The sequence below is a fragment of the Sparus aurata genome, chromosome 11 (assembly GCF_900880675.1).
Source record: "Sparus aurata chromosome 11, fSpaAur1.1, whole genome shotgun sequence".
Taxonomy (NCBI): Eukaryota; Metazoa; Chordata; class Actinopteri; order Spariformes; family Sparidae; genus Sparus; species Sparus aurata.
In genome coordinates this window covers 3894399-3918690 of record NC_044197.1, presented here as the reverse complement: position 1 = coordinate 3918690, position 24292 = coordinate 3894399, and the positions used below count along the sequence as shown (strand labels likewise).

General features: G+C 41.7%; 2 protein-coding genes across 2 annotated transcripts; one reads left to right on the top strand and one right to left on the bottom strand.

Moving 5' to 3' along the window:
- The first annotated feature begins 2144 nt into the window (after positions 1-2144).
- On the top strand, positions 2145-15764 carry LOC115590879 (protein shisa-like-2A). Its single transcript, XM_030432363.1, has 3 exons — positions 2145-2480; positions 9319-9455; positions 11832-15764. Exons 1-3 carry the CDS (start codon positions 2299-2301, stop codon positions 12017-12019), a joined length of 507 nt encoding a protein of 168 aa, XP_030288223.1. The 5' UTR covers positions 2145-2298; the 3' UTR covers positions 12020-15764.
- A 6792-nt stretch (positions 15765-22556) lies between these two features.
- On the bottom strand, positions 22557-23798 carry LOC115591513 (G-protein coupled receptor 84-like). The gene has a single exon (XM_030433579.1). The coding sequence runs from the start codon at positions 23787-23789 to the stop codon at positions 22557-22559; it is 1233 nt and encodes a 410-aa protein (XP_030289439.1). The 5' UTR covers positions 23790-23798.
- Positions 23799-24292: the final 494 nt, after the last annotated feature.

Sequence of the window (24292 nt, the reverse complement as noted above, 5' to 3'; positions counted from 1 at the left end):
TTTCCACAAACTGGCGGCTAACACGACTCTCCATTGCTGAGAAAACAAATATACCACATGAATCAAACCTCTGTAAACTGCTGGTTGTTGGAAGCTGGAACCGAATATCAGAATTAATTTTAGACCTGACAAAATGTTTCATAATGTAATCATAATGACGTTTTTAAGGAAAAAAGAGATGTTGTTTGCTCTGCAGCTGCCTGAAAGCTCTACAGATGTATTATTCTTTAAAAAAAACGATTTGTCTACATGAAACATGGCGTGTGGACGACTGTTTCAAGATGTTTGCTGCTGCTGGACATTTGATTCTCCGTCATCTCTGTATCATTAGTCTAGAAATGGCGCGAGTAAACATGAACTGACGACCGGCTTCCAGCACACCAAAGAAGTTCCACAGATTATCTTTAAGTCATTAAAAAGGCAAAATCGAGTTCTTGTGTCTGTTTGTCCTGCATCCTGAAAATGTATCGGAGGCGAAGAGACTGAGACCAGCCAAGATTAACTGGGCTTTGTTCAAAGCTCTCAACTTGTACAAACGAGTCCAATGTCGTGTCTGCAAGTTCGCTTTAATAAAACCCTTCAGTCGAAGGACAGCTTGTCATCCGCTACAGTGCCAGGATATTTGTACTGCTGCACAAGCTCAACATCCATTAATCATCACAGGAGGGATGATGGTAGGACCCTTTCTGAAAACCATTTCCTTCTCTTTACTTCTGGACACACAGATGGGCAACAGAAGGATAGTTCGTACCAGGCTGTGAATTCTACCCCGGCACAGGGACATTTTCAGGCTCGTCACTGCTGCGAAGAGATACAACAACAGAATCATCGTTTATCGTGCAAAAGAAATAATCGGGAGGTGAGAGGACGCAGCTCTGAGATGATCCAGAGGAGGAATAATGAACACCGACTTTCACACACATCAGTGCTGTAGGCGCTCTGGAACACTCCTCCTAAAATGGCCCTGGCCTGATGCAATTAAATGCAGCTGAGAAGTCAATAGAAAATAAAAAATACCAATTTCCTTGTTATCTTTTATTTTTACATCCTTTATCTAGCAGTCTTCAGTCCGACTCCATTATTAGCAACACTCTCAGACTCTCAGTGAGGTTATTAACCAATGACGCCATCATTTTCCCCTTTTCAATGTAATTATCCAAACAATACAAAACATTTTGTCCTTGTTAGGACTTAACATTGACTTCCACTCATTTGTACAGCCTGGCCTAAAACTCTTACGCTAACCTAAACATAACCTCTGTTCAGGGTTAGGGTTAGCTCAGGAGGGAGCCAATTTTAATTTAAGTATTTTTAAGTATTAAGGGCGTCTGTGGCTCAGGGGGTGGAGCCAGTTTATGTTGTCGGAAGGTCGTTGGTTCAATTCCCCTGGTCTGCATGTGGAAGTGTCCTTGGGCAAGATGCTGAACCCTCAACTGCTCCTGATGTGCTGGTCGGCACCTTGCATGACAGCCACCACCACCACTGTATGAATGTATGAACTGAATATGAAAAACATCTGCTGAATGTAAATGTATTTTTAATTCTCCGTGAGAGAATCAGACCGACCTGCTGGCCTCAGATCTGTCATTTATTTGGTATTTCTTTATGACATAAAGTAAACAGCTGTCTATATCAGAATCACAATCAATATTATTGCCAAGTACATTTTTATATGGGAGGAATTTGCGGTGAAAACAACAAACAACACCAAAGACAAATCAAAAACAGAAACAACAAACGACGAAAAGAAGAATATAGATTTAAAACACATATGTGTAAGAATGACTAGATTTATACAGCAGTGCAAAAACATTTGACCTGGATTGTGTGAGGTCACAGTGCAGATAATCAATGTAATGATCCTGCACCTGCGCAACAAGCAATAATCAATATTTGGGCTGCTGTGGCTCCTGCAGATGTTGATGTTTGTTGATGGAGCAGCTTGATCTGGACGCTTCTTCTGCAAAAAAAAAAAAAAAAAAAAAAATGTGTCTTTGCACACACTTAAAGTATTGGTTTATTTACCTTGCAGGTGAGTGTGTGTGTGTGTGTGTGAGAGAGAGAGAGAGAGAGAGAGCGAGAGGGAGAGAGAGAGAGAGAGAGGGGGAGGTATGTAAGGGTGGGTGGAGGTGCAGTGAGTCTCAGTCCAGCAGCAGCTCCACCGTCACACACAAACAAACACACACACACAGACGGCGGCGGTGTGCAGGTGTGTGCAGCAGCCGGAGATGGGCGGTATGACAGCGGGTCTTCACGCGCGCCACACCGCGGGAGTCACCGGGTCCACGTGCGTCTGACATGAGCGCGGACTGCGAGAGTTACTTCAGCAAAGAAAACGTGCTCGTGGAGAGCTTCACGTGTCCGAGGGCGGACAGTGACACCACGGCACTTTTCTGCTGCGGCTTCAGCGACCTGAAGTACTGCTGCGATGACCCCAACAGCTTCTTCCCCTACGAGTACGGATACATGTGGTGGCTGAGGTAAGGAAGGTGTGAATGTACCTGTGACAGTGATGCTCACAGTCCATCATCGTCCTGCTCAGAAACATTTCAGTCAGCTGATTCTGTCTGAGCTGTGTGATGATGGGCTGTCCACCTGCTGGCTCTAATTGGCTGTCATGACAGGGAGACACCAATTGGAAAGATGTATGATGAGGTTTTAACCTGTCAGCTGCGACACATACAGAATATATTAACTTAATAATGGTGCATTATATCGTTTTTTGGAAGACATATTAATCACAAGAGATCTTTATTCATATTTCTTTCATGCCTCAACAAACTAAATCAACTCTCATGCAGCACAACATTTTTATTAACTTATATATATATATAAATGTATAGGACAACTATACATAACAATGTGTGTTTGTTTGTGCCCGACGAGAGCTGCATTGTGTTTTTGTAACATGTGTGTAATATTGTTTATGTTACCTCGTTGTGTTAAAGGTGAGTTGTGTCGTTCTGGGGAAGAAGTTTTAATTTGGAAGATAGATAAAATATTCATAAACAAACTCAATTTGGTTTCTCTGACGACTGAATAAACAAACTGAGCATAAAGGATGACGCAGTTTATACTGTTTTATTTTTGTTTATATGTGGCGGACCCTGCCAGCTTTCTAGCTTCAAACAGCAGCACCTGTCACACAGAGAAGCTGCATTATTGCAAATTTTCCGCCGTTGGTCGTTCACACAGAGCGCAGCATCTCCGCCTTAAAGACGAACTGCCGTATAATTCAAGAGGCGTGACAGAACGCGTCATGATGAAGACGTCTGTGTGTTTTTTCCCAAGTGTCCTCCTGTCAATCTAAACCTGCAGACAGTTTATAATCATATGGATGTTGTTATAATGTGTGATTGAGATCCTGACCCAACAAACATCCTGGAAAGTGACAAAGTTACGTTTTTCGCTCTAAATGACATAATTACATAATCGCCATCAGTAAACTGGATGCTGTCTGACTCTTTCTCGTGAGGACGGAGGCTGTTTTCTGGGGGAAAGTTCACTGAAGTCTCAGTCCGGAGGGCTGAACGTCACCGTGATTTATATTCAACACAAACACGTGGGGAGTTAAAGTTTTTTGCTGGTGACAGACGCTGTTTTTTGGGCAGAAATGTGACGAGGAGTCGGTAGGACGGTCAGGAGGACAGACAGGAGGACAGACAGGAGGACGGAGGCTTCTCCACATCTGCGGTATTTTTATCCTCATATAAGTTGCCAAAGACAGTTACAGTTACTACTTTTCTGTTGTTTGGTCATGTAACGTTGCTTTGTGGGACATTGAGTGTCGCTATCAGACCGTCTGATCGACACGCCCTCGATACGCGCAGCCAGCATATCCATTCACGCTGGTTCAGTTCGCCAATACTGCACCTCTGATACTACCTCCAGAGGCGGATCAGCGCCGGGGCAAAATTTGGTTAGAGGCCGAGAATTGTCGCAGGATCCCTGCATCCAAACTACATTGTGAATTGAGCTAATGTTCCCTGAACCTTATTGTCCTCTGAGAACAGTTTGTTCACTCAGCGATGGAAAAGAAACTAAGAGTAAAAATAGAAAGCACAGCAAGTGTATTTGTACTCAGACACAAGGCAACTCAAAGTGCTTTACAGGTGCAGACGAATTACATTGGAAGACATTAAAATTTGCATTTAATACGTTAAGAACATGTTAAGAAAGAGGACAGTAGGCTTAAATAGAAGAGGTTTAAATAGAGATGAGACTAGAAATTAGAAGTCACAGCCTTGAATTTGCTTCAGTGAAAGGATACGGCGAACACAAAGGACTTCAGCCTTGATTTGAATAAATGTTCCAGAGTAGTCTGTATTATTACCTCGTTAAAATTAAAATCCTGAGTTTGAATTTCTTCTCCAAAACTACACAGTGCTCCCTGTTTACATGCAGGTTAATACAGTAAGTTGTGAAAAAGGATTCTGTGTAATTGGGGTGAACTGAGACTTTAAAGGGGAACGCCAACATTTTTACACATTAAAGTGTGTTCCAGAGGAGGAACAAGCTGCCGCCAGTGATGTCACTCAGCGACTATGTTGCATTGTGGGTAATGTAGGCACCAGTTTTTAGAAAAGCAAGAAAATCAGTTTCGATCTCTTGTTTTGAAACTAAAGTCCGACAGCGTTTCAGGAGCGTTGGACCAGTGGACTTCCTTTTCAAAACCTGGCTCCAACATTACCCACAATGCAACTTTGCCGCTTAGTGATATAACTGGAGGAAATGTATATCATGTTATTTATGTTATTACTAGTATATGATGCTACGTTTATTGTGAACACTGTAACTTTACATCAGTTTAAATCTAAAAGAATGACGGTGTTTTATTTGAGCTGATTCTACTTCTGCTGCTTTCTGGGTTTTGTAATTTAATTTCAATTTCATTTTACTATTTTAAATGTAATTATCGTGTGTGTCTCTCGATGTCCTTCGCTGTTATAAATAAAGGTCATGACGATAGTGAGTTAATGGAAAGCGTAGTGAAAACACACAGTCACATAGGTCAGAGGGCGAGACTTACTAAATTAATGCTTTTTAGGCTGTAATCCGATCAAATATCGCAGGATTTTTAAACTAAATACATCAATAATGTGACAATACTGTCGGGATGACTACTGGTCCTTTTTGAAGAACAGTAGCACAATGAGATGTTAGAGAAACAATTCTCAGTCGTGTGGATGTATTGACTAAGAGGTTGAAGTCGAGTATAAGAACAACAAAAAATATGTCACTTTACTCAAAGTGGCGGACGGACGTCACCGGGTCGGCGGTTCTGTTCAAGGCCCCTGCACGCTACAATTGCTTCTATTGATTGTTCTAACATTGTGTAGGTCTGAATTCAATACAAACACACAAGTGGCCTTTGTATGAATGTGTTGTTCGATTGCTGCCTAGTGTTGTAAAAGTACTTCAGTGGTTGATCAGACGTGAATGTTCAGCCTGTCGTCACTCACAACGTGTGAAACCCAGCAGGAGGGCGGCCGGTCTCTCACAGGACTTTCCTTTACGGAGAACTGGACCTTCATGTCCTGTTAGTGACCAAGAGTCAAGAGTGATTTGTTTTTGATTAAATTAAGTTAACGTACGTAGACGAGGTAACTCCCATACATCAGATGATGTGAGTTACGTTCTGTGAGTGAGTGAAAATATGATGAGTGTTATAAACAGTCCAAAATGTCCAAAATATGCATCTAGTATGCGTCTATAAGTCTGTCTGACGTACATATTATGTGTTATTGCTGTTTAAAGCTGCTGAATTTGACGAGTTAAAGAGTGAGAACGCGTTGAAACGTTGTCCAATCACCATTTTCAAATCAGGAAAAGAAACACTTCATAACGATATCCAAACATCTAAGACCATACATAGTCCCAAATCACGATTAACAAATTAATATGAGAAGTATGGAAACTTTCTTTTAGACATTAGAAAGCAGAAATTGATTCTCAGGTGCACATTTTAAATTCCCAGTTAACTTTTTGCCATTTACGACAATTAAAGTTTATACATGTCTTTGTTTGATAGCTGCATTTGAGAGTCAATCGGTCAATATATCAATTTTCTGCGTCAGCCGTAAAACTCCAGAATCCTTTCAGCTCTAACAGGAATTTTTATAAAAGGAAAACAGGCTCCCATTGAAAATCTGATTATTCAATCTGCAAAACATTTCTAATAATCTGTGTTTTATGAGGGTTTTCTGTGTAAAGAAAGTTTATCTTTGTTTATTGTTGGTTTTTCAGTAAAATGTATCACAAAGCAATTCACAGCGTGCTGCCAAATCATCTCTGCAGGACGTTTCGGCGAAATAATGAGCAGCCTCTGGGCGGCCCAATATCCCGCCATCCTGCATCATTATGTGTCATTACGTGTAGTGAGAGTTTTCCTGAAACGCTGCTTTGCTTTTTACTGGAGTGCTTTGAGGCTTTCAAGGCGCAGAGTAGCCGCTCATATGGGAAGGCATGAGCAAAACATCTCCTCTGCTGCTCGATGATAACAATTTTCATCCAGCTGCGTTTGTATTTTTGTATCCGAGCTCTTAATGCTGCGGATTCAACTTCAGGTACACTCGAGGTGTCTTTATGCTGCTGACGGTAAAATAAGAAAAAGTCATCGTCACACCGAATATACATGTGAGAATAAACTGGTTAAGATAAAGCTCACATGCACAACCGTGCAACAGACGATGTGTTTGAGTTCCTCACAGAGCGATCTGTTAAACTTAAATTCAAAACTTCATGACAGACTCAGGGTCAGGATAAAAGACGCAACATAACGTGGAATATGTTCTATTTTAAAGAGGAAATTAGAGACAGTGGTGCTGGTTGAGAGATCTGAGGCAGCGAAGACATGAGAAGAGATTTCTGCCTGAAGTTTCTATAAGCTTGCTTTTCTGTAGTTTAATGTGTGTATTTTAAAGAGCTACATCTTGCAGCGATGCCTGTAAATATCATCATCGCTTAGTTGTTCTGTAATGTCCGAGATATTTAACTCTGTTACTGACTGCAAGATTACTGTCAGACAGTTTGTCCTCTTTGTCTCCACAGAGTAAGATAAAACTCTAACTGGCCTTGTATTTGATATTATGTTCAAGACCACGAACAGAACAAAAAGCAGGACTGATGACCTATTTATAACCTGTTATCACACACAAGCTTTCTCCTTTTCAAAGAGCATCAGAGGCAGAAAAAACATATTCAACTGTGTATAACCTCACTTAACTAATTTTCTTTTTACCTGTCGTACATCTAGAATTATTGAGCCACTCAGTCCAACATCGTATGCATTTATAAAAGAGAACATCAGACCCCACTTAGGGAATTGAACATACATACATTCATGCAGCACTTTAAAGTCTCTGTCGTGTGCATTTATCTTCTTTTGCGTCACAAAAAGCTCTTCAAGAAATAAGTGATCAAAAGCATTATCAGTTAGGCTTTTATTAGACTGCAAATAGACCACCTGTTGTGCTTAATGACTAACACGCAGGTCGTACAGTAATGATTGAGGGATTGTCGCTGTTGGATTACTGTCACATGCTGTTTAATGGACTGATGAACTGACAAAAGCACTCAGATGAAGCACATCTTTTTAACAGCTTTGCATCAATTAAACATGGGAAAAAACACACCTGCGCTGACGTGCATACGTGTTCCGTATCACAAAATCTCTGTGGTCGGTGCACCAGAGTCCATCTGTAAGCGGGGTGACAACACCCTTTCTTGGAGATTGTATTTGTGTAATTGTTGTGTTCATGAAGACCCAAACTGACTAATGTCTGACGGGGAAACACTCCGAATCTGAAACAACCGCTCCAAACGAGCCAGGTGTGACTGCGCTAGAGTCCACAGCCATGCTAGCATAACCCATGTTAAGTAATTAGGGTGTTAGCAGGCTAGCATTTGCTAATTAGCACTAAATGAGGGAATATCATCAGTTTTTGACTTGATAAGAGCTCTAGATGTAAAGTCAAGGGTTTCCCAATCATCATCATGTCAGTAGCAAATGTCACAGTAATCTATCTGATAGTCGTGGAGCCTCCTGTCGACACAAACGTCAGCCTCAGAGGTTTTGTAGAGGAGACCAAAGTCTCAAGGATTCATTCTCCGGACACGATGAATGTTTAAGTTAAGGCGATCCACCCTCAGTGTCACGATAACGTTTCTAAAAAACATTTCTGAAAGACTTCTAAACTGTCTGGTGAACACCTCCACCCAAATTTTGTCTCAGGGAGAACGAAGGGAGATGAAGCAGTTTCCAAGAAGCAGCATGTTGGAGATGCTTTCAGCTGAAGGAATTTGCCAGAGAGAGTTTTTTCGCTCGCTTGCTGAGAGTTAGTTCAGAAGGTTGTTACCTCTCATGTCTTTGAGTTGAAGTGTGGAGCTACGGCAGAGAGACGATGATACATTAGCATAAAGATTGAAAGCGGGGGGAAATAAATCTCCTGGCTCTGTTGAAGTGAACAGACACAGATGCAGCAGATTTAAAAAGTTTTGAGGTTTGATAGACTGTCGGCTTGTTTCACTTGCTTTTACATTGTGGTCAAAATGACCTCGGTTGGTTCCACAACATAAATTATGTATAACACAATTAAAGAGGTTGTATTATGCTGATTTTCAGGTTCATACTTTTATTTGGGGGTCCTGGTAGAATAGGTTTGAATACTTTAATCTTCATGAAACACATTATTTTTCCTATATTGCTCATTGCTGCAGCATCTGTTTTCACACTGTGTCTTTAACACTCCGTTTTAGCTTCAGAGTGTGACGTCTTAACGGGCAGGAAGCAGCCAATCAGAGGCAGAGTAGGGCAAGGTAGTGTGATCTAAAATAACGCTGCTACAAGCTTGTAACCATGGCTTCGGTACAGCTGTATATATGTTATGATATATATATATATATAAATATATATTTATATAACGTCTGTTACATAGTGACACATTGTGAAGTAAAAGCTCAATTCTGGGTTTTTTTTACTTTTCAGAACTTTTACATGCACTTTTAAAATGCTTCAAAGCAATAAAGGAAATGCAAAAATCCCCAAATCATCATATGACGTCTTTAATGTTTAATCGAAGTTGCTGAGAAATAAAATATATCAAAATGAAAGGATGGTAACCAATTGAACAATATGTATTTGTGACTTATATCAGCAAAAATAATCATCTCTTTTGTGTAGTGAGAAGAATCAGGACCAATCATCATCACCGACCATAATGCAGTTGGATAGATTTTCTTTATGCATCTGCTGTATTTCATTTTCTGTTTGACGGTAATAACTCCCTCTGTGTGTGTTTTTATTTTCCTGTTTCACAGCCTGGGCGCTCTCGTGGGTCTTTCTGTAGCAGCTGTGGTTCTTCTCGCCTTCATCATCACTCTCTGCGTCCTCTGCTATCTGTTCATCACCACTAAACCCAGAGGTCTAGACAACGGGCTGCCGTTGCGAGCGCCAGGTACCGACTGCACGTTGCTCTCTATGTATGAGGCGTTTCTCGCATTGATGAAATGCCATGAGTTATTGAGGAGCTGCATCCTGACATTTACAAATTGCCAATCCAAGAGTTTACAACGGAAGAAACTGCCGGCTTGTTATTTTCACATGGTCTATGATTTAGCTTTAAGGCTTATTTTGAGGTAAATGCTTCGCTTTTGAACGAGCACGAGCAAATTTCAGCAATACAATCAACCGACAAGATCAGATTTAATCTAAGGTTTCCTACTTTCTGTATTTCAAAACGTCTCTTGACATTTTTCTCCAGCTGTTTTTAAAAGATTCAGATTCGTTCCAGGTAGAAGAATCTGCTAAGTATAACTTAAAAAGTCACGCCTGTATCTGTGTTAACCAGTTGTATTACAATTGGTGAATGGCTGCCAAGACAGGGAGAAGGTTAAAGTTATTCATTATTTATTATTGATCAGCTGTAGTAGTGGGCAGCGACGGTGGGCTCAGGCTGGCGGCTCAGCAGGTGTAGTTGCAGAAGGCTCACAAAGGCTTAAGTGGACAAACACTGTAGAAGTCGAAGAGAAACAAAATTAGTCAGGTAAGCGAATATAGAGAGCAAGAAGTAACAGAGAAGCGCTAGCAGTGTAGCCGTAAACCATGTCGAAGAGTCAGTGGAGTGGAGAGAACACCAACGGTTTTAATCACCCGCTGTAAAGCCTTTCGGTCAGGATGCTTTCTATCCCTCCTCAGTAGAAGATGACCAGAATCTGACTCGGGAGTTTAGCCTCTGTAAGTTTACGACACTCCAATTGGAGCAGGTCTGGACCATTTATTTTACAGAGACAGGTGGATCTGTTGGTTCTGAAAGCATACCTGTGAGAGTCTATCTGGTCGTCATGATGTTGGTGGCTGTCCTGAAGAAGGTGGAAGAATCCTTCTCTGAGAGTGTGAAAGGTGTAAAAAGTCTCTGCAGTGGGCTGTTGTCAGCTCACCTCAGCCTTGTGCAGCCTGCATTCGTTCCTCTCGCATTAACACTGTTAATCTATTATAAATGATCTGAGCCCGATAAATACTAAAATATGCATCCCTTGCTTGCCAACCCTATTGATTCTCCTGCGCCTCACAATTAGCCTGGAGAGTGTCACACAGCGAGACTAGACGAGAGCAGCGACATGACTTTTCAGGTCGAAGCGAATAGAAGCTGCTCTGATCTCGCTTTTTAATTTAGACGCGATGGATATAAACTGTCGAATCTTAGAGCAAACAACTTCAGAGAGAGGTCAGGGACAAACTGCGCATTTACATGTATTAGTTCTGTCAGACACCGGGTCATCCCAACTGGTAATCATGGAATTACAGAGATTGATGCAGTTCAAGACCCACTACTGTGCAAACTGGTTAAAGCCTGTTGCAGAAACCCTTGTTTAAAAGTCTAAAATTCAAACTATCACAAAACAATTCTCTAAATCTGGCTTATTTATATTCCTGTGTGCCAGGCGTTGTGTTTTCAGGTTGTCCTTCCATCTGATTAAACAGCATGATTGGTGCACAGGTTTGTCTTTGCACTGATTGTCATGAAAGACGGCTTTCAACGGTTTTACCTTGGAAATAAAAGAGACATTTATTAAACTCTAAATAAAATATGGACTACAGAACTAGTCAGTAACCAGCAGGACCAACGTTTTCCTCGTGCAGTGCGACACATCTCTTCACACAGAGTTGAGAATCAGACATTCGGGAAAATTAGCATTCAGTTCACAGGCGACAGCTCTTGTGAACATTTCCTGCATTGAGCATGCCGACTGCACGCTCCCTCAAAAGTGACATCTGTGGCTTTGTGTTGTGTGATAAAACAGTTTAGAGTGGCCTTTCAACTCTGATGAGCCCAAAACACACCCGCATACAAATCACGCTGGCTGTTAATCAGCTCAGATTTCACACTGCCGCCTCCTTCTCTGATTCAAGTCAATAAAAACGTAAGAATTCGTCAAATGAAAAGACGACTGTTAGTGAAAATCAGGCCGCATTTCCAAGTAAAACAACATATTTGGTTAGCCATTAGCTCACGTTAGCGTGTAATGAGCTAGCTAACATTACTGTTTGATTACATCCAGTGTGTGTTTTACCTCCACGCCAAGATGTGCGTTTTATATTTAAGAGTTAATTTACACTTTCAAATGTTAATGTTAGCAACTGAGTAGTTGAATGCTAACGTTAGCGGGTGTCTGACAGAAGCTAATCATGCCACCCTGAGCATGACGTGAGAGGAAAATGGCCGCCGTAGGAATATTGTCTACTTGTCATCATGACCAGAACCGACGCCTTGACTTATCAATATGAAACTATTTGTAATAAGCTGTTTCTGAGGGAATTGTTTGTCTTCCAGGCAATTCGGCAAGTCCACAAGAACCGGGTCCGAGTCACGCCAGCGCCCCTGCTGGACCTCAAGGCCTCAGGAAACACTTCCTGAGGGGCAAGCTGGACTGCGACAACCAGCCACCGGACCCTGACCGCCTTTTCCAGCGATGTTTCATGGCCACCGTGACATCCATCAACGTCGAGGGTCCCGCATAGATCGCTGGACTATTTGACTTTTTGACCTGCGTATCAGAAACATGGTTTGTCTTTTCTGGACTCGACGGCTAACGAGTTTCTGAAATCATAGAAAAGTTGACCAGAATCTGATCTCAGTGAGTCGGACAGAAATGATTTGTTGTTTTTCTACATTACAGAATCAAAGCAACACTTTTTGCTCCTCATCATCAAGACACGCAACAAAACTGTGATTGCTAATTCCTGTTGTTTTGTCTGTTTCCTCCTGTGCAACAAAACTATTAGAAAAAGCAGCTCGGAGGCAAGGACACGAAACAAAACAGCACAATTATGTATAAAATCAATGTTTTTTTTAAAAGGCAGTAAATCAGAAGAGGCAAGTCGTCGGAAAATGATGTTTTCTGACTGCAAAAGCACGAGATGAATACAGATTCTTGGAAAGTTTTAATTGGGCCTGAGACGGATGAGATGAGCTGACTTGTAATAAATGTATTAGAGCTCATTCCGTGCAGTCAGGAGGTTGTCTGTGCCTCTTTGGTTGTGCATTTTTCTGCAAGATTGATTAGAAAACACTCAAAATGTTTTCAGAATGAGTCCACTGAGAAGCGACGTCGACATGCTCTCTGAATGATGATTAGTCTTTGACTTAGAGATGTTCTGTCGAACCTCAGAGACGGAGCGAATTGGACAAACAGCTTAATCTGAGTGAACCGTCTGGCTCGTCCACGTCTCTGAGGGCGCCGAGTTCCCCCTCATGCTGTGTTGTTTGATTTATTTGTGCCTGTCTTCTTGTCGAAGCCACAAGGTCTAATCTCTGCTCTCTCAAAGCAACGGAGCGTTCAGTGAAGATGCGAGGCGAATAAGGAATATTTAGTGGTGAAAGTTTTATGACAAATTTATTTGAAAAAAAATTAAACGGTATTTTAAAGGGCCATTCCACTGAGTCGACACACGGATACGTTTATTTAACATGAGGTTCAATGCAGCTTGGGGTTTGAAAATTTGTGGTTGTTTACCAAATCCAGAAAAAAAATCTCGAGGGAGTGCATTATGGGTAATGTAGGCTTAAGTGTTTCTGGAGCTTGAAGGGTAACTCCACTTATTTTAAACATTAAATGAGTGTTTATGGGTTTTTGGGGGAGTGCTGCTGCATATTTAAACGTTCTTTTAGATGCTACATGTAGTCTGATACATTTCCTCCAGTGATGTCACTCACAAGTTGCATTGTGGGTGATGTAGGCATCACATTTTGAAAAAAAGGGGAAAAAATAGGTGATATCTCTTGATTCTGCTGTATCGATTCTGATCATTTGTTTTTAAACTGTCCGTAATGAGTCCAGTGATGTCACACAGCGCCACAGAGTGACATCACCAGTTCATCTGATTACATGCAGCTTCCTCCGGAGCCAGAAAAGGCTTTATATTCCTTTTTTTTTATGCAGTAGAACTCCCCAAGACCTGTAAACTCAATCAAATGTGTAAATTTGGTGGAGTTACCCTTTAAAGTCAGGAGTGCTCCCCCTCTGCTTTGGTTTTTATCTGTCTGACAGCTTTTTTTTTGGCAGGTCATCACTTTCTGTGTCTGCTGAATGCAGCTGTGTCACTTTCCAGTGTAAATAACGTAAGATGTTTTAACATTAGCAGCATGACAGACTCACTTCCTTGTGCAGGTCACGTCGAGCAGTTCAGTGACAGCGAGGTTTTTAATTAAACCGGTCGTTTTTCTACGCTGTGCTGTATTTACTTCAGAATAAGCACAAGTAAAAAAAGTAGCCTGTTGCCTGCTTTAACTCCATGTGGGCTCCTGGACGGGGTAACACAGATTTGTTTTTCCATCGCCAGTGTTACAGCACCGAGTTGAGCCGAGCTGTTGGACCTGCTTCCAGAGTTGGGCCAAGCCGGTGACGTTTCGCAAGAGAAAGACGTATTTAAAATTCAACATTCAGCTCTCAGTACTCTTGTAGCTTCTAACAGAATCTGTTTGGTTTCTTTCGTTCAGTTTGTTCTTTCAAACATCTGCTGTGTTTTACCTTCAGGAGTCGTGTTTCCTGTACTGCTGCTTCACAATAATAGTCTTTAAATTACTAAAATAATGGGGGTATTTTATTGTGAAGAAGTTACAGAAAATTAAAAATGTCTGTAGCTGAATTAGCGGAGCCGCTTTCTCGGCTGTCATTCTTCGATAGTACTGCAGGGATTGAGACAAGTGCATGATTGCTTTAAGACACACCTTCAAGCAGGTGGACCAGTTGTGGTGGAAATTGCAAAATCTCAAATTGCATTTGTCTTTGGAGCCGGGTATTGATTGAAAGTAGCTTTTGTTCATGCCGTGGCGTTCCCCCACATTTCCACCACTGGTGCTAATGAGCAAACGTTAGCTTGCTAAGAAGGCGAACATGTTTGACATTATACCCACTTGGCATCAGCGTGCTAGCACTGTGATTGTTAGCTTGTTAGCAGGCTATTAGCTTTAAGGTCAAAGCACCGCTGTGCCTCGCTACAGCCTCAGAGAGGAGAGCAAGGCTGTAGACTCTTCGTGATTTACAAGCACATTAATAACATGTCAGCAGCTCATTGACGATCACGTGGGAACAGACTTCGCTTTACTTGTTTTAACGACTGTATGCACGTCCTGTCATCTTTGTTTTGTGGATACTATCGAAAGCAGAGCTCATCTGTGGCGTAAAATGACAACTAGAAAATACTTTCTGTAGTTACACAAGTCCTTTTATTAATGAAATGCGCACTGACACAGTTCATTTTCTCTATATAACCTTTAATACAACCTTTTTCTTATGACTAAGACGACGTGGCGTCAAGCTAAATATAAATCTGTGATGACAAAAACCAGGATGTATGTATGTTTTGGTTTTTGTTAACGAGACATGACTAAAATATTACTTTTGGGCTGCTGGACATTCAAACCGTGCTTGAAAAAAATACAGAGTGCGTCTTTGTTACTGACTGACGTGCAGATTGATGTAGTTTCCCAGAATCCCCGGTGATGTCGCCCTAAACCGACAGCGAGCTAATGACGAGAGGATGGCTCAACACACACACATAAAAAGGTTTTGTCGATAAAAAGAATGCATCCTTGCAGGAGCGGAGTAATAAATTAATCATCCTTACAGCTAGGCTAACAGTGGCTTGGTGGATGTGTTAGCTAACAGCTAGCAACAGTATCCATCGGGCCATGGCCCCCGCCGGTCCCCCCTGGTGGACGTCACTGCTTTTGGGGTGAAATATGTGTAAATCTTGCTTGTTTGCTCAATTAAATGAAGCATGAACGATAACATGAACCCCTCCCACACATAAGATTCTGATTTTTGTGTAGGTTGTTGGTTGTTTTTCATGTTTAGATTACAGTCATGTTTACAATTAAGTCGAGTTTGTTGATTTCACAGAGTTTCCTGCAGAACTGTTTTTCCAAAAATTGATGTTCACCTTAACGAGGGAAAACCTTCGTCTCATGTATTCACTGATTCTGTGCTGTGTTAATTGTTCAAGTTGTGAAGTGAAACATTCTGAATCTCACATCCCCGGAACAGTTTGTGTTTTTGCTTTCACGGTGTAGAAGAAGACGCCATCGCTTAATGTCAATACTGTAACAATATTCACATGCTGTGTCATGACTTCACTTCATAAGTTGATGTGCTGTCAATCTCTGTTTATTATTAAATGGACTCGTAAGGAAGATATCTGGCAGCTCAAGTGCCTCTTGCTAATGAATGTGTATTTTCCAAAGTTATTAAAGTTCCGACCTTCACATGCCGGTGTGCCGTCTCTTGCTTTGATGCCTGACTTCACTTTGATGTCCCTGCAACTCGAGCCGTTTCTTTAAATTATGTTTTCCTCTTATCTAAGGTGATGCATTTCTAATGAGTCCGAACACCAAAGCTGCTGTTGAACCTGCCTTAGATTATTTATTCTCTGGGCATCGTGTCTCATGGCTCACATATATCTTAAAGACTTACACGACCCTTTTGTAAACTCCTTAATTTCAGTTTGAACAGCGATCAAACCCCCAAATTTTCTTTCAGTGAAGCCGGCAATGCTTTGAAATTCATGCTCGTCCCTGAAGTCTCAAAATGAACAACTTTCAAGTCCCCTGAGATCTGCGAACACACATTTAAAGATGACACCCAGTGCTCATTTATCTTATCGTATTTGAAGCAGTGCCTGGTCTATGTGCTTTGATCTGGAGGCTGTCAGCTAGTTTAACATGAAAAAAACTGCTTAAAAACACTATGGGAAATAAAATATGGCTGAAATTGATTGTAAAGCCCACTGAGGCAATGTGATTGTGATTTTGGGCTATATAAATAAAATTGATTTGATTTGATTTGATTTGAAATGGTGCAACAAAGAACATAAAAACAGAAACGTATTGAAGGTTCTTGGTGTCAGGGGTGTCACGGTGGGGTGGCCAGCACCGTATCAGGGAGGCCGTGGCCCCTCCAGATTCTGTCTCTTATAAGAACAATAAGCTGACATGGTTACTGACCTTCCTTCACACTTGGCATACTAACGGCAGCAGACTAAATAAATGATAAAATCAACCTTGAAGAGATTCCAGACCTTCCTTGAATTATAACGAGGCAAAAGACGACTTTGTACAAGAATTCCACACACGGTCTCTGGTGGCCTCGTGTCGGATGACATGACGATACAAATCTATTAAACTGAGTAACAGTAATGTTATTTCAAGGTTTTGCTTTGTCAGTGTGAACATAATGCTGCAAGGTCTTCTCTTATATTCAGCTACAACTACATTTAAGCGAGGACACCTGAGATTTATCAAGTTTATTCTTTTCTTTACAGAAATACCATATGATGATTGAAGGGTTCTGCTTGGTCAGATCCTTGAGGTGATCACAGGTATGACCATGGAGACTTTAAGTGGCAATCAAACGATATCCTGAAGTGGAAATTGCAGGTGTATTTTTCGACCTCACTGCTTCCCAGAGACCCGGTGTCGCCTGTGTGGCGTCAGTCAGGCGTGAGTTGGCAGCTCTGCCTCCGTAATGGTCTGCACCTTTTCTGAAAGTTTCCTCGTCCACTGTTATCGGTCTTTTCTTTGCTTGGTTGACTGTTAACTGTTAACCGTTTACTGCCAACGCCAGCAGAAACCAGGACAGACAAAACAACCTACCACCTGCTCTCTGTGGCCGACCAACCACTGCTGGGTGAACGGGTTGCTAACTGTGAGCTACCATTAATGTATCTGGGGATGTCGACGGTTCACAACTGAGAACATCTTTGACCAGTTACGCTTTTGGGATCTTTTCCTCTAAAAAGCCTACAAGTTAGAATGTAAGTTGGACTAATAGGACAGAGGTGAAAACAGACGGGACGGGAAATCACACAAAGGGAGGATATGAAAAAGCGAAACATGACACTCGAGGGCAGAACTTGAAAATAAAGACAAGCTAAGACAATAACTAAAAAGAAGGTTGCAAATTTAAGTTTTACATATGTGTTGTAGAATATCTCTCTGCAGTGTAATCTGTAATTATAGGTCTCAAATAAATGTAGTGAAGAAAGAGGTCCAAAATTCTCCACATTCACAGAGCTGCAAGGACAAAAAGGAAATTTAATCTGCCATTTAATGTGCAGCCAAATGAAAATCACATCCAGCAAAACACATCCATTTGTTTTCTTCATCAAAGACCAGCGAACATATCTGAACTGCTGGCAGCAATTCGAGAGACTCTTCTTTTCATTTTGTTAGATTATTATTACTATGATTTAAATAAAAGAAAAGGCAGAAACAGATAACTTTTTGTTTCGCCTGGAGCTAAAAAAGCTGAGTCACCACTGATTTTGGCAACATCAAAACAAACAACATGACATTCGAACCTCAGTCGAGGGCGGACCGGCGCGTTTGCCTGACATTTGTATTATAGCTCCCACAATTAAAGATGCAAAAGAAAAATACAGACCACAGCAACAAACAGCAGTGGGCAAAGAGGAGCGCTAACAGAATATGAATGTTGAGTAAAGGTAAAAAGGGGAATTATTGGCAATGGCAACAGCTGGTATTCAAACTCCAATTAACATAGCTGCATTGTTGTATCAAAGAGGTCACTTGTGGGGATGGATGGATCTAATTTGTCTGCTTTTGCACTCGTGAAAGAAACGTGAAAGGTTCCTCGAGGTTAGCGCATAATTGATGCTTAAGACCTTCGTTGGGGAATCACAAATGTGACCTTGTAGAAATACATTTGCACAGAGGACAGAGGAGGGAAAAAAGGAATATAAAAAAACAAACATTTAATCCCCCAACACAGGTTGCGTGTACCTGAGTGTACATACCAAACAGGGACATTCAACATCGCTACTCATAGGGAGTAATTCTAGCAAAGTTATGTTGTCTGAACTAACGACCTCCTGCAGATTTAGCTCCAGCCACAGAAATGTACACTGTTTGTATTCAGAGCCAGCCAAGTTCGCAAAAAACATGGCGGATGTTGCCTGCTCAGGCCTGTGAGAGCTGACCAATCGTGTCTGACTGGGTTTTTTCGGGGGCGTGTCCTTAAAGACAGTCCGAGAAAAGTCCTGTTTAAGTGAAAACATGTAAAGATTTTCAAGTAAACACCCAAAATAAAAGCATGAACCTGAAACATTTGCTAGATGTGTGACCTTTAAAGCTGCAGTAAGTAAGAATTTAAGTTTAAAACATGTTATACAATTATCAACAGAATGCAAATAAATCCGTTTGGATGTTATTCGAAACACATCGATGTTTTGTGTTGAAGGGGTATGTTGTGAAGATAGCGTGCTAACCAGCTAGCCTCAGCACGTCCTTTTTCATAAAACCACTCCCAGCTCCCAGTCCGGACCACTAACTGCACAGCTAACCGAGCTAACAGCAGTTAGCGGTTACTCTGGTGATATGCTGCCCCCTGTTTGTTTGGGATTTAAGAGGTGGCCAGTTCTTAATATCACATATTGCACCTCTAAGTCCCATAATGCACTGCTCTCAGAAAATTCTCACCAGACACCAAAAAGAAAGTCTCAAATATAAAAAAAAATATTTGTTTTGTTTTCAGATTTTTCATTTCTTTCGTGAAGTTCTGGTGTTTCAAAACATTGTCTACGTAACCGTGAATACAAATTCTGGTGCTGAAAAGGTGAAACTTTTCTTTTTGTTAAATGCTGTTTGTATAAAACGTAGTCAGGTTTGAAAACAGATTAAACCAAATTGGGGCACTGAACGCTGCAGCTGCGAGGAAACAACAGCGCTCCTCAGTAGATTTGGAGAAGAACTTCAAACTCAGATTTAACATTTACAATATTAATGACATAATGATAACAACTAGGTAGCAGTACTGAATTATCGAGCTGTTTTAAGAGGAACATGAGGTCCCCAGAACACTGTTTGAAGCTGGAAAGGTGGCGGTAACCCTTTTTAACCTGTACATCATCTCCAGGCTGCCAAAACTGACAGGAAACATTGAGCACCTGACATCAGTGTCCTCGCTTGTAACTCACCATAATTGGAGATAATTACGTTCTTTGTAGAACTCAGAGCAGCCTGATTCAAAGACGGACGGTGATGATGCACACAGGCTGATACTGAGCGATGTGCACAAGGTACATGCAAAGGTTTGCAGGCACAACAAGATGAAAGCACAACGTATTCTGAATAATACAGGAGCGATGCCTCGAGGTCAGGATGGTCTGAACATTTTGAGGAAAACGACCGATGATTCAATCTGTGGAGAGAGAAACTGGAGACGACAGCGTCAGTTTCCTTCAGTTTGGTGTCGGCAGTATGAAGTCAGAACAAGGTCGATGTATTTTTACACAGAATTGAGCACTCAGACACTCGGTGACCTTGTGAACCGCCAGCCTCTGCAGGAATCAATCAGCAGCGTCTCCTACCAGAGAAACATCTGACTCTAATCCTCCGACACGTTCGAGGATGATTGAAGAAGGGGAAACAGAAACTTGTTGTGTCTCAACTGATGAAAATGAAAGAGTTAGCTGATTTATTGTAGGTTTACTGGACTTGATCCAGCTGCTGTAGCCGGCTACAGTTGGTTCTATGCTTTTATGCACCTGGTTGTCACTGAAATATCAAATGACTATTCATGCATTTTGTTTTTTCTACAGATTTCTATGCAGATTTTAGTAGAATGATGAGCCAAACAGAACACCAGAAAACCTGATCTCCACCTCAGTATGCATTGTCAAATTTATTTCTAAAGCACATATCATGATTACCAAGATAAACCTCAGGACAAGAGATCAACTACGGTCCAGTTTCAATACAGCAGCATTTATTACATCTTTTTTTTTCACCTTTATTTTAGCAGGAAGTCCCTGAGATCAAGATAGTTTTTTACAAAAAAAGACGTGGCCAAAGTAGCAGCTGTACAAAATCACAAAAAGCAGCATTATAATTAGGGCTGGGTATCACCAGGTACCTCGCGATACGATACTATCACGATATTTTGCCCACAATAACGATAATATCACGATACAGCGATTCTGCGATAATCGATATATTGCAAAAAATGTCATCCACGATGCATCACGATATCTGTGTCACTGAAGAAATTCAGAATTTATTGACTGCACTGAATCCATTTCACAGGAATTACAAAACATTGTCAATCAATTTCTAATGAATGACAGCCAAGTAAAACAAAGAGTATATTGCACAGTGTCTCTTCTTAACACACATACTGACTACAACTATCATTAAATATCTATATGTGGTATGTGTGGGTTTCAGAGCTACTTAAACGATTTTTTAAATTTTATTTGGTTGTATACCTATGTTTGAATAAAGATAAAGCTGTCCCCCGAAGAGGGGTGGTGGTGGTGGGCCGAAAAAAAAAAAAAAAAATGTAAAAAAAAAAATAATAATTTTTTTTTTTTTTTTTTTTTTTACATTTTTAAATATCGATATTTGGCACCAGTGTATCGATAACGTACCTCAAGATGAAATATCGCGATATATCGTAGAATCGATATTTTGGCACACCCCTAATTATAATAGGCAGGACAGACTAAACCCTTCACATTAAACATTTAAAACTCTGTGTCGATCAAGTGATTGGAAGTGATCCCAGTATTTAAAACAACCCACATACGAATGTAAACAGGAATGAAGCTTCACACGCTCTTTCAACGTGAACACCATCTTTAAACTTCTTTCATTTAAGAGTCCTTTTGATTACCAAAAACAACAGATGTATGACATTTTTTTCTTTAATACCAAACCTGAAGTTTGACCAGTTCACATAAACTGAACAAATCTTTTTGATTCATAGATTTAAAACATCTTGGGCCCAACACCGACCCATGTGGGCCTCCACATTTAACCCTCTTGGACTCTGAGGCATCACCAGCACGACAGCATATCAAGCTGAGAATATTTATAACATTTTTTTTATTTTTTAAGATTTTTTCTGGCATAGACACCTTTATTAAGCAGTAGACAGATAGGAAATATGGGAGAGAGAGGGGGATGTGACATGCAGCAAAGGACCTCCGACCGGAATCGAACCGGGGTCGGCTGTGTTTATGGCATGCGCTCTAACCACTCGTCCACCTGCGCGCAAGAATATTGATAACATCTAACATAGCTGGTAGGAAGTTTTTATCTACATCCAGTCAAAGCTAAGAGTGCATTATGCTGTTGTTTGTTTATATCTTATATTCTTAGCTTTCATCTCCACAAGTTGGACTGCGTTATTTCATCATCATATCATATCGAGCCTCTTTCTATGACTGGAAATGCCACTTTATTTTCCCCGTTGTAGCTGTCAAGATATTTCTCCATCTAAATTCTTTTGGCCTGAGTTGCTGAATTTTGTATATACCGGGCGTAGAGATGTCTGGTTTCTCTTGAATGTATCTGAACTAGAGGACACTCACAGAAACCATGACCCAGTGACTCAACATAATCTGAAGCCCTTTTTTTGGGAGCTGTCTCATGCAGGAGCTGCATTTAGGAAATGTATAACCACGAAGAAAGAAATGTGCATCGTGTACTCGTGGACGAGAGACTCGTGCTTGTGAGAGGGCGGATGTAAACACTAAAGGAGCACTTTGTAGTTTTGGGGAAGAAATTTCAGTCAGAAGAGACAAACTCTTTGTTTTCATGACTGAATAAACAAACACACATTAAAGGACAACAGAGTTTCGTACTGTTTTACTTTGCTTATATGTGGCGGACCCTGCCACCTTTTCTAGCTTCAAACAGTGTTCTGGGGACCTTATTTTCCTCTGAGAACATCTTGTTTATTCGGATAAGTTTCTTCTCCAAAACTACACAGTGCCCCTTTAATAAAACTCCCCCTCAGCTGAACTGTTGTGGATGCAAGTTTCCTCCTGCACGGTGATTTGGAAAGAAAATTGGTTTTAACGAGTTGAAACTTGAGAAACCAGGTGATGATATCTGAGAGGGATTTTTCTGGCACTTGTCACAAGCGGACTGCTGTCTGATTTGAGAGAAGGCCGACATCTCTACCTCCAAAGATCGACAACGCACAGCGATACAGTCTCGAGGGATAAACATTCTGTAAACATGCGTTCTTTGTTTTTAGGTTGAACCGGCCCGCCCACTGACCCGGAGGCAGGTGAACGGCGCAGCAGCCCTCGTCAGCAGCACGCTGTAGGCCTGTCGAAACTGTCTGTTCATGACAGCGTAGAGCACGGGGTTGATACAGCTGCTGAGCCACGAGACGTTTAAGAAGAACATGTGCAGGACCTGTGGGGCACGACTGCATCTGTCAATTGTTTCTACCAACATGACCAACAGGAAGGGGACAAAGCAGGACACAAAACCCAGCAGAACAGCTAAACACATCGCTGCCACGTGTGTCATTTCCTCATCGTCTCCTGAGGCAGAGGAGCGTGGTGGCGAGGAGGCCGCGTTTGCCGGCGCAGGTGTGGGTGAGGGTGACGCAGTGACGACCTCAGATGGAGACTCGGTCGCTGATTCGGCAGCGGCAGAGCTTTGGGCAGACTGGGAGGAGTTTTCGCTGTTTATCTCATCCTGGCTAATCGTCTCTTGGCCACATGTGTTGGCTGTACTGATCTCGATGCCGCTGTCGATGGCGTCTTGGACTGGAGAATCTGGTTTCCCCCCGGAGCGCCGGGGGCTGAACCGATAGCGGAGGAGAGCTTGTGATGACTTCTGGACGTGTCTGTAGATGAGGAGGTAGAATGTGCCGACGCATATCAGACCGCCAAAAAAGTAGAAGGTGAGCAGGATGATGGGGTACGGGTGGTACTTACTATGGTCGATGTTGCATACACAAACCTTTGGGTCAAACCGGTTGGCAGGCCATAGCGGACCAAGGGTGACCAGGGCGAGTGCCCACTGTGAGATGATGAGCAAAGAAAGGCCGAGGTCGGAGAAGACTCGGTCGAACACGGCCCTTTTTGCGACCATGAGGTATCTGGCCCCTGCTATCAGGCACAGGGTGCCGATGGAGACGGCGTTGAGGACGAAGAAGACCAGGCTGAAGATGCTGCACCACAGCTGACCAGTGCGCCATCTGAGGTGAAGATAGGAGTCAACTGAGATGGGATACAGCACGGTGCAGTAGAGGAGATCAACCAGAGCCAGGTTGAGGATGAGCACGTTGAAGCGTGTCCTCAGGTTAGGCTGTAAGGCGAAGGCCAGGAAGGTCATCAGGTTCCCCACCGTACCGACGACGGTCACGGCGCATCCCCACAGCACGGCGAAGTATCGGTAGCCGTCGGCTGAAGGACTGTAGCAGGAGAAGTTGTGTGGGTGGGCGGTGTGGTTGATGCAGTTCATCGGCATTCTGTCGAGAAACTGAAGGAAACACAAGATGCTGTGATCAAACACAATAACGAAGAGGAACCGTCCTGGAGGAGCAGCTTCGTCACCGTCACCAACTGGTCCAATAAAGATATTAAATAATGTTGATGGGCTTTCAACATAAATACTCACATTAATGTATTTCATTACTCAAGTTCTTGAACAAGAACAGAACGTAAGAATAGGGTTCAAAACAACAGTAGCAGAACTAGTAGAAGGAGTTATAGATGCATCTTAAACACCACCGCCAGTAGAAAATATAAAAATAAATAAATTAAAAGACAGAGGCAGATTTTGGGAAAATTAATAATAATAAAGACATATAGACAGGCGACCTTTAATTATGCATTCATTATATTATTTCTTTATTACCTGGCAGCTTTTAATTATCAGGGCTCTTAGTTAATGTGCAGATAAACTGAATGAATGAAAACATCTCCCACATTTTTAAATACGCATTTGAAATACTTGATAAAGCATGAAAG

Coding starts and splice junctions, on each gene's coding strand:
- LOC115590879 (XM_030432363.1), top strand. CDS start 2,299: ATGAGCGCGGACTGCGAGAGTTACTTCAGCAAAGAAAACGTGCTCGTG. Junction 2,481..9,318: donor GGATACATGTGGTGGCTGAG/GTAAGGAAGGTG, acceptor CCTGTTTCACAG/CCTGGGCGCTCTCGTGGGTC. Junction 9,456..11,831: donor GCTGCCGTTGCGAGCGCCAG/GTACCGACTGCA, acceptor TTTGTCTTCCAG/GCAATTCGGCAAGTCCACAA.
- LOC115591513 (XM_030433579.1), bottom strand. CDS start 23,789: ATGCCGATGAACTGCATCAACCACACCGCCCACCCACACAACTTCTCC.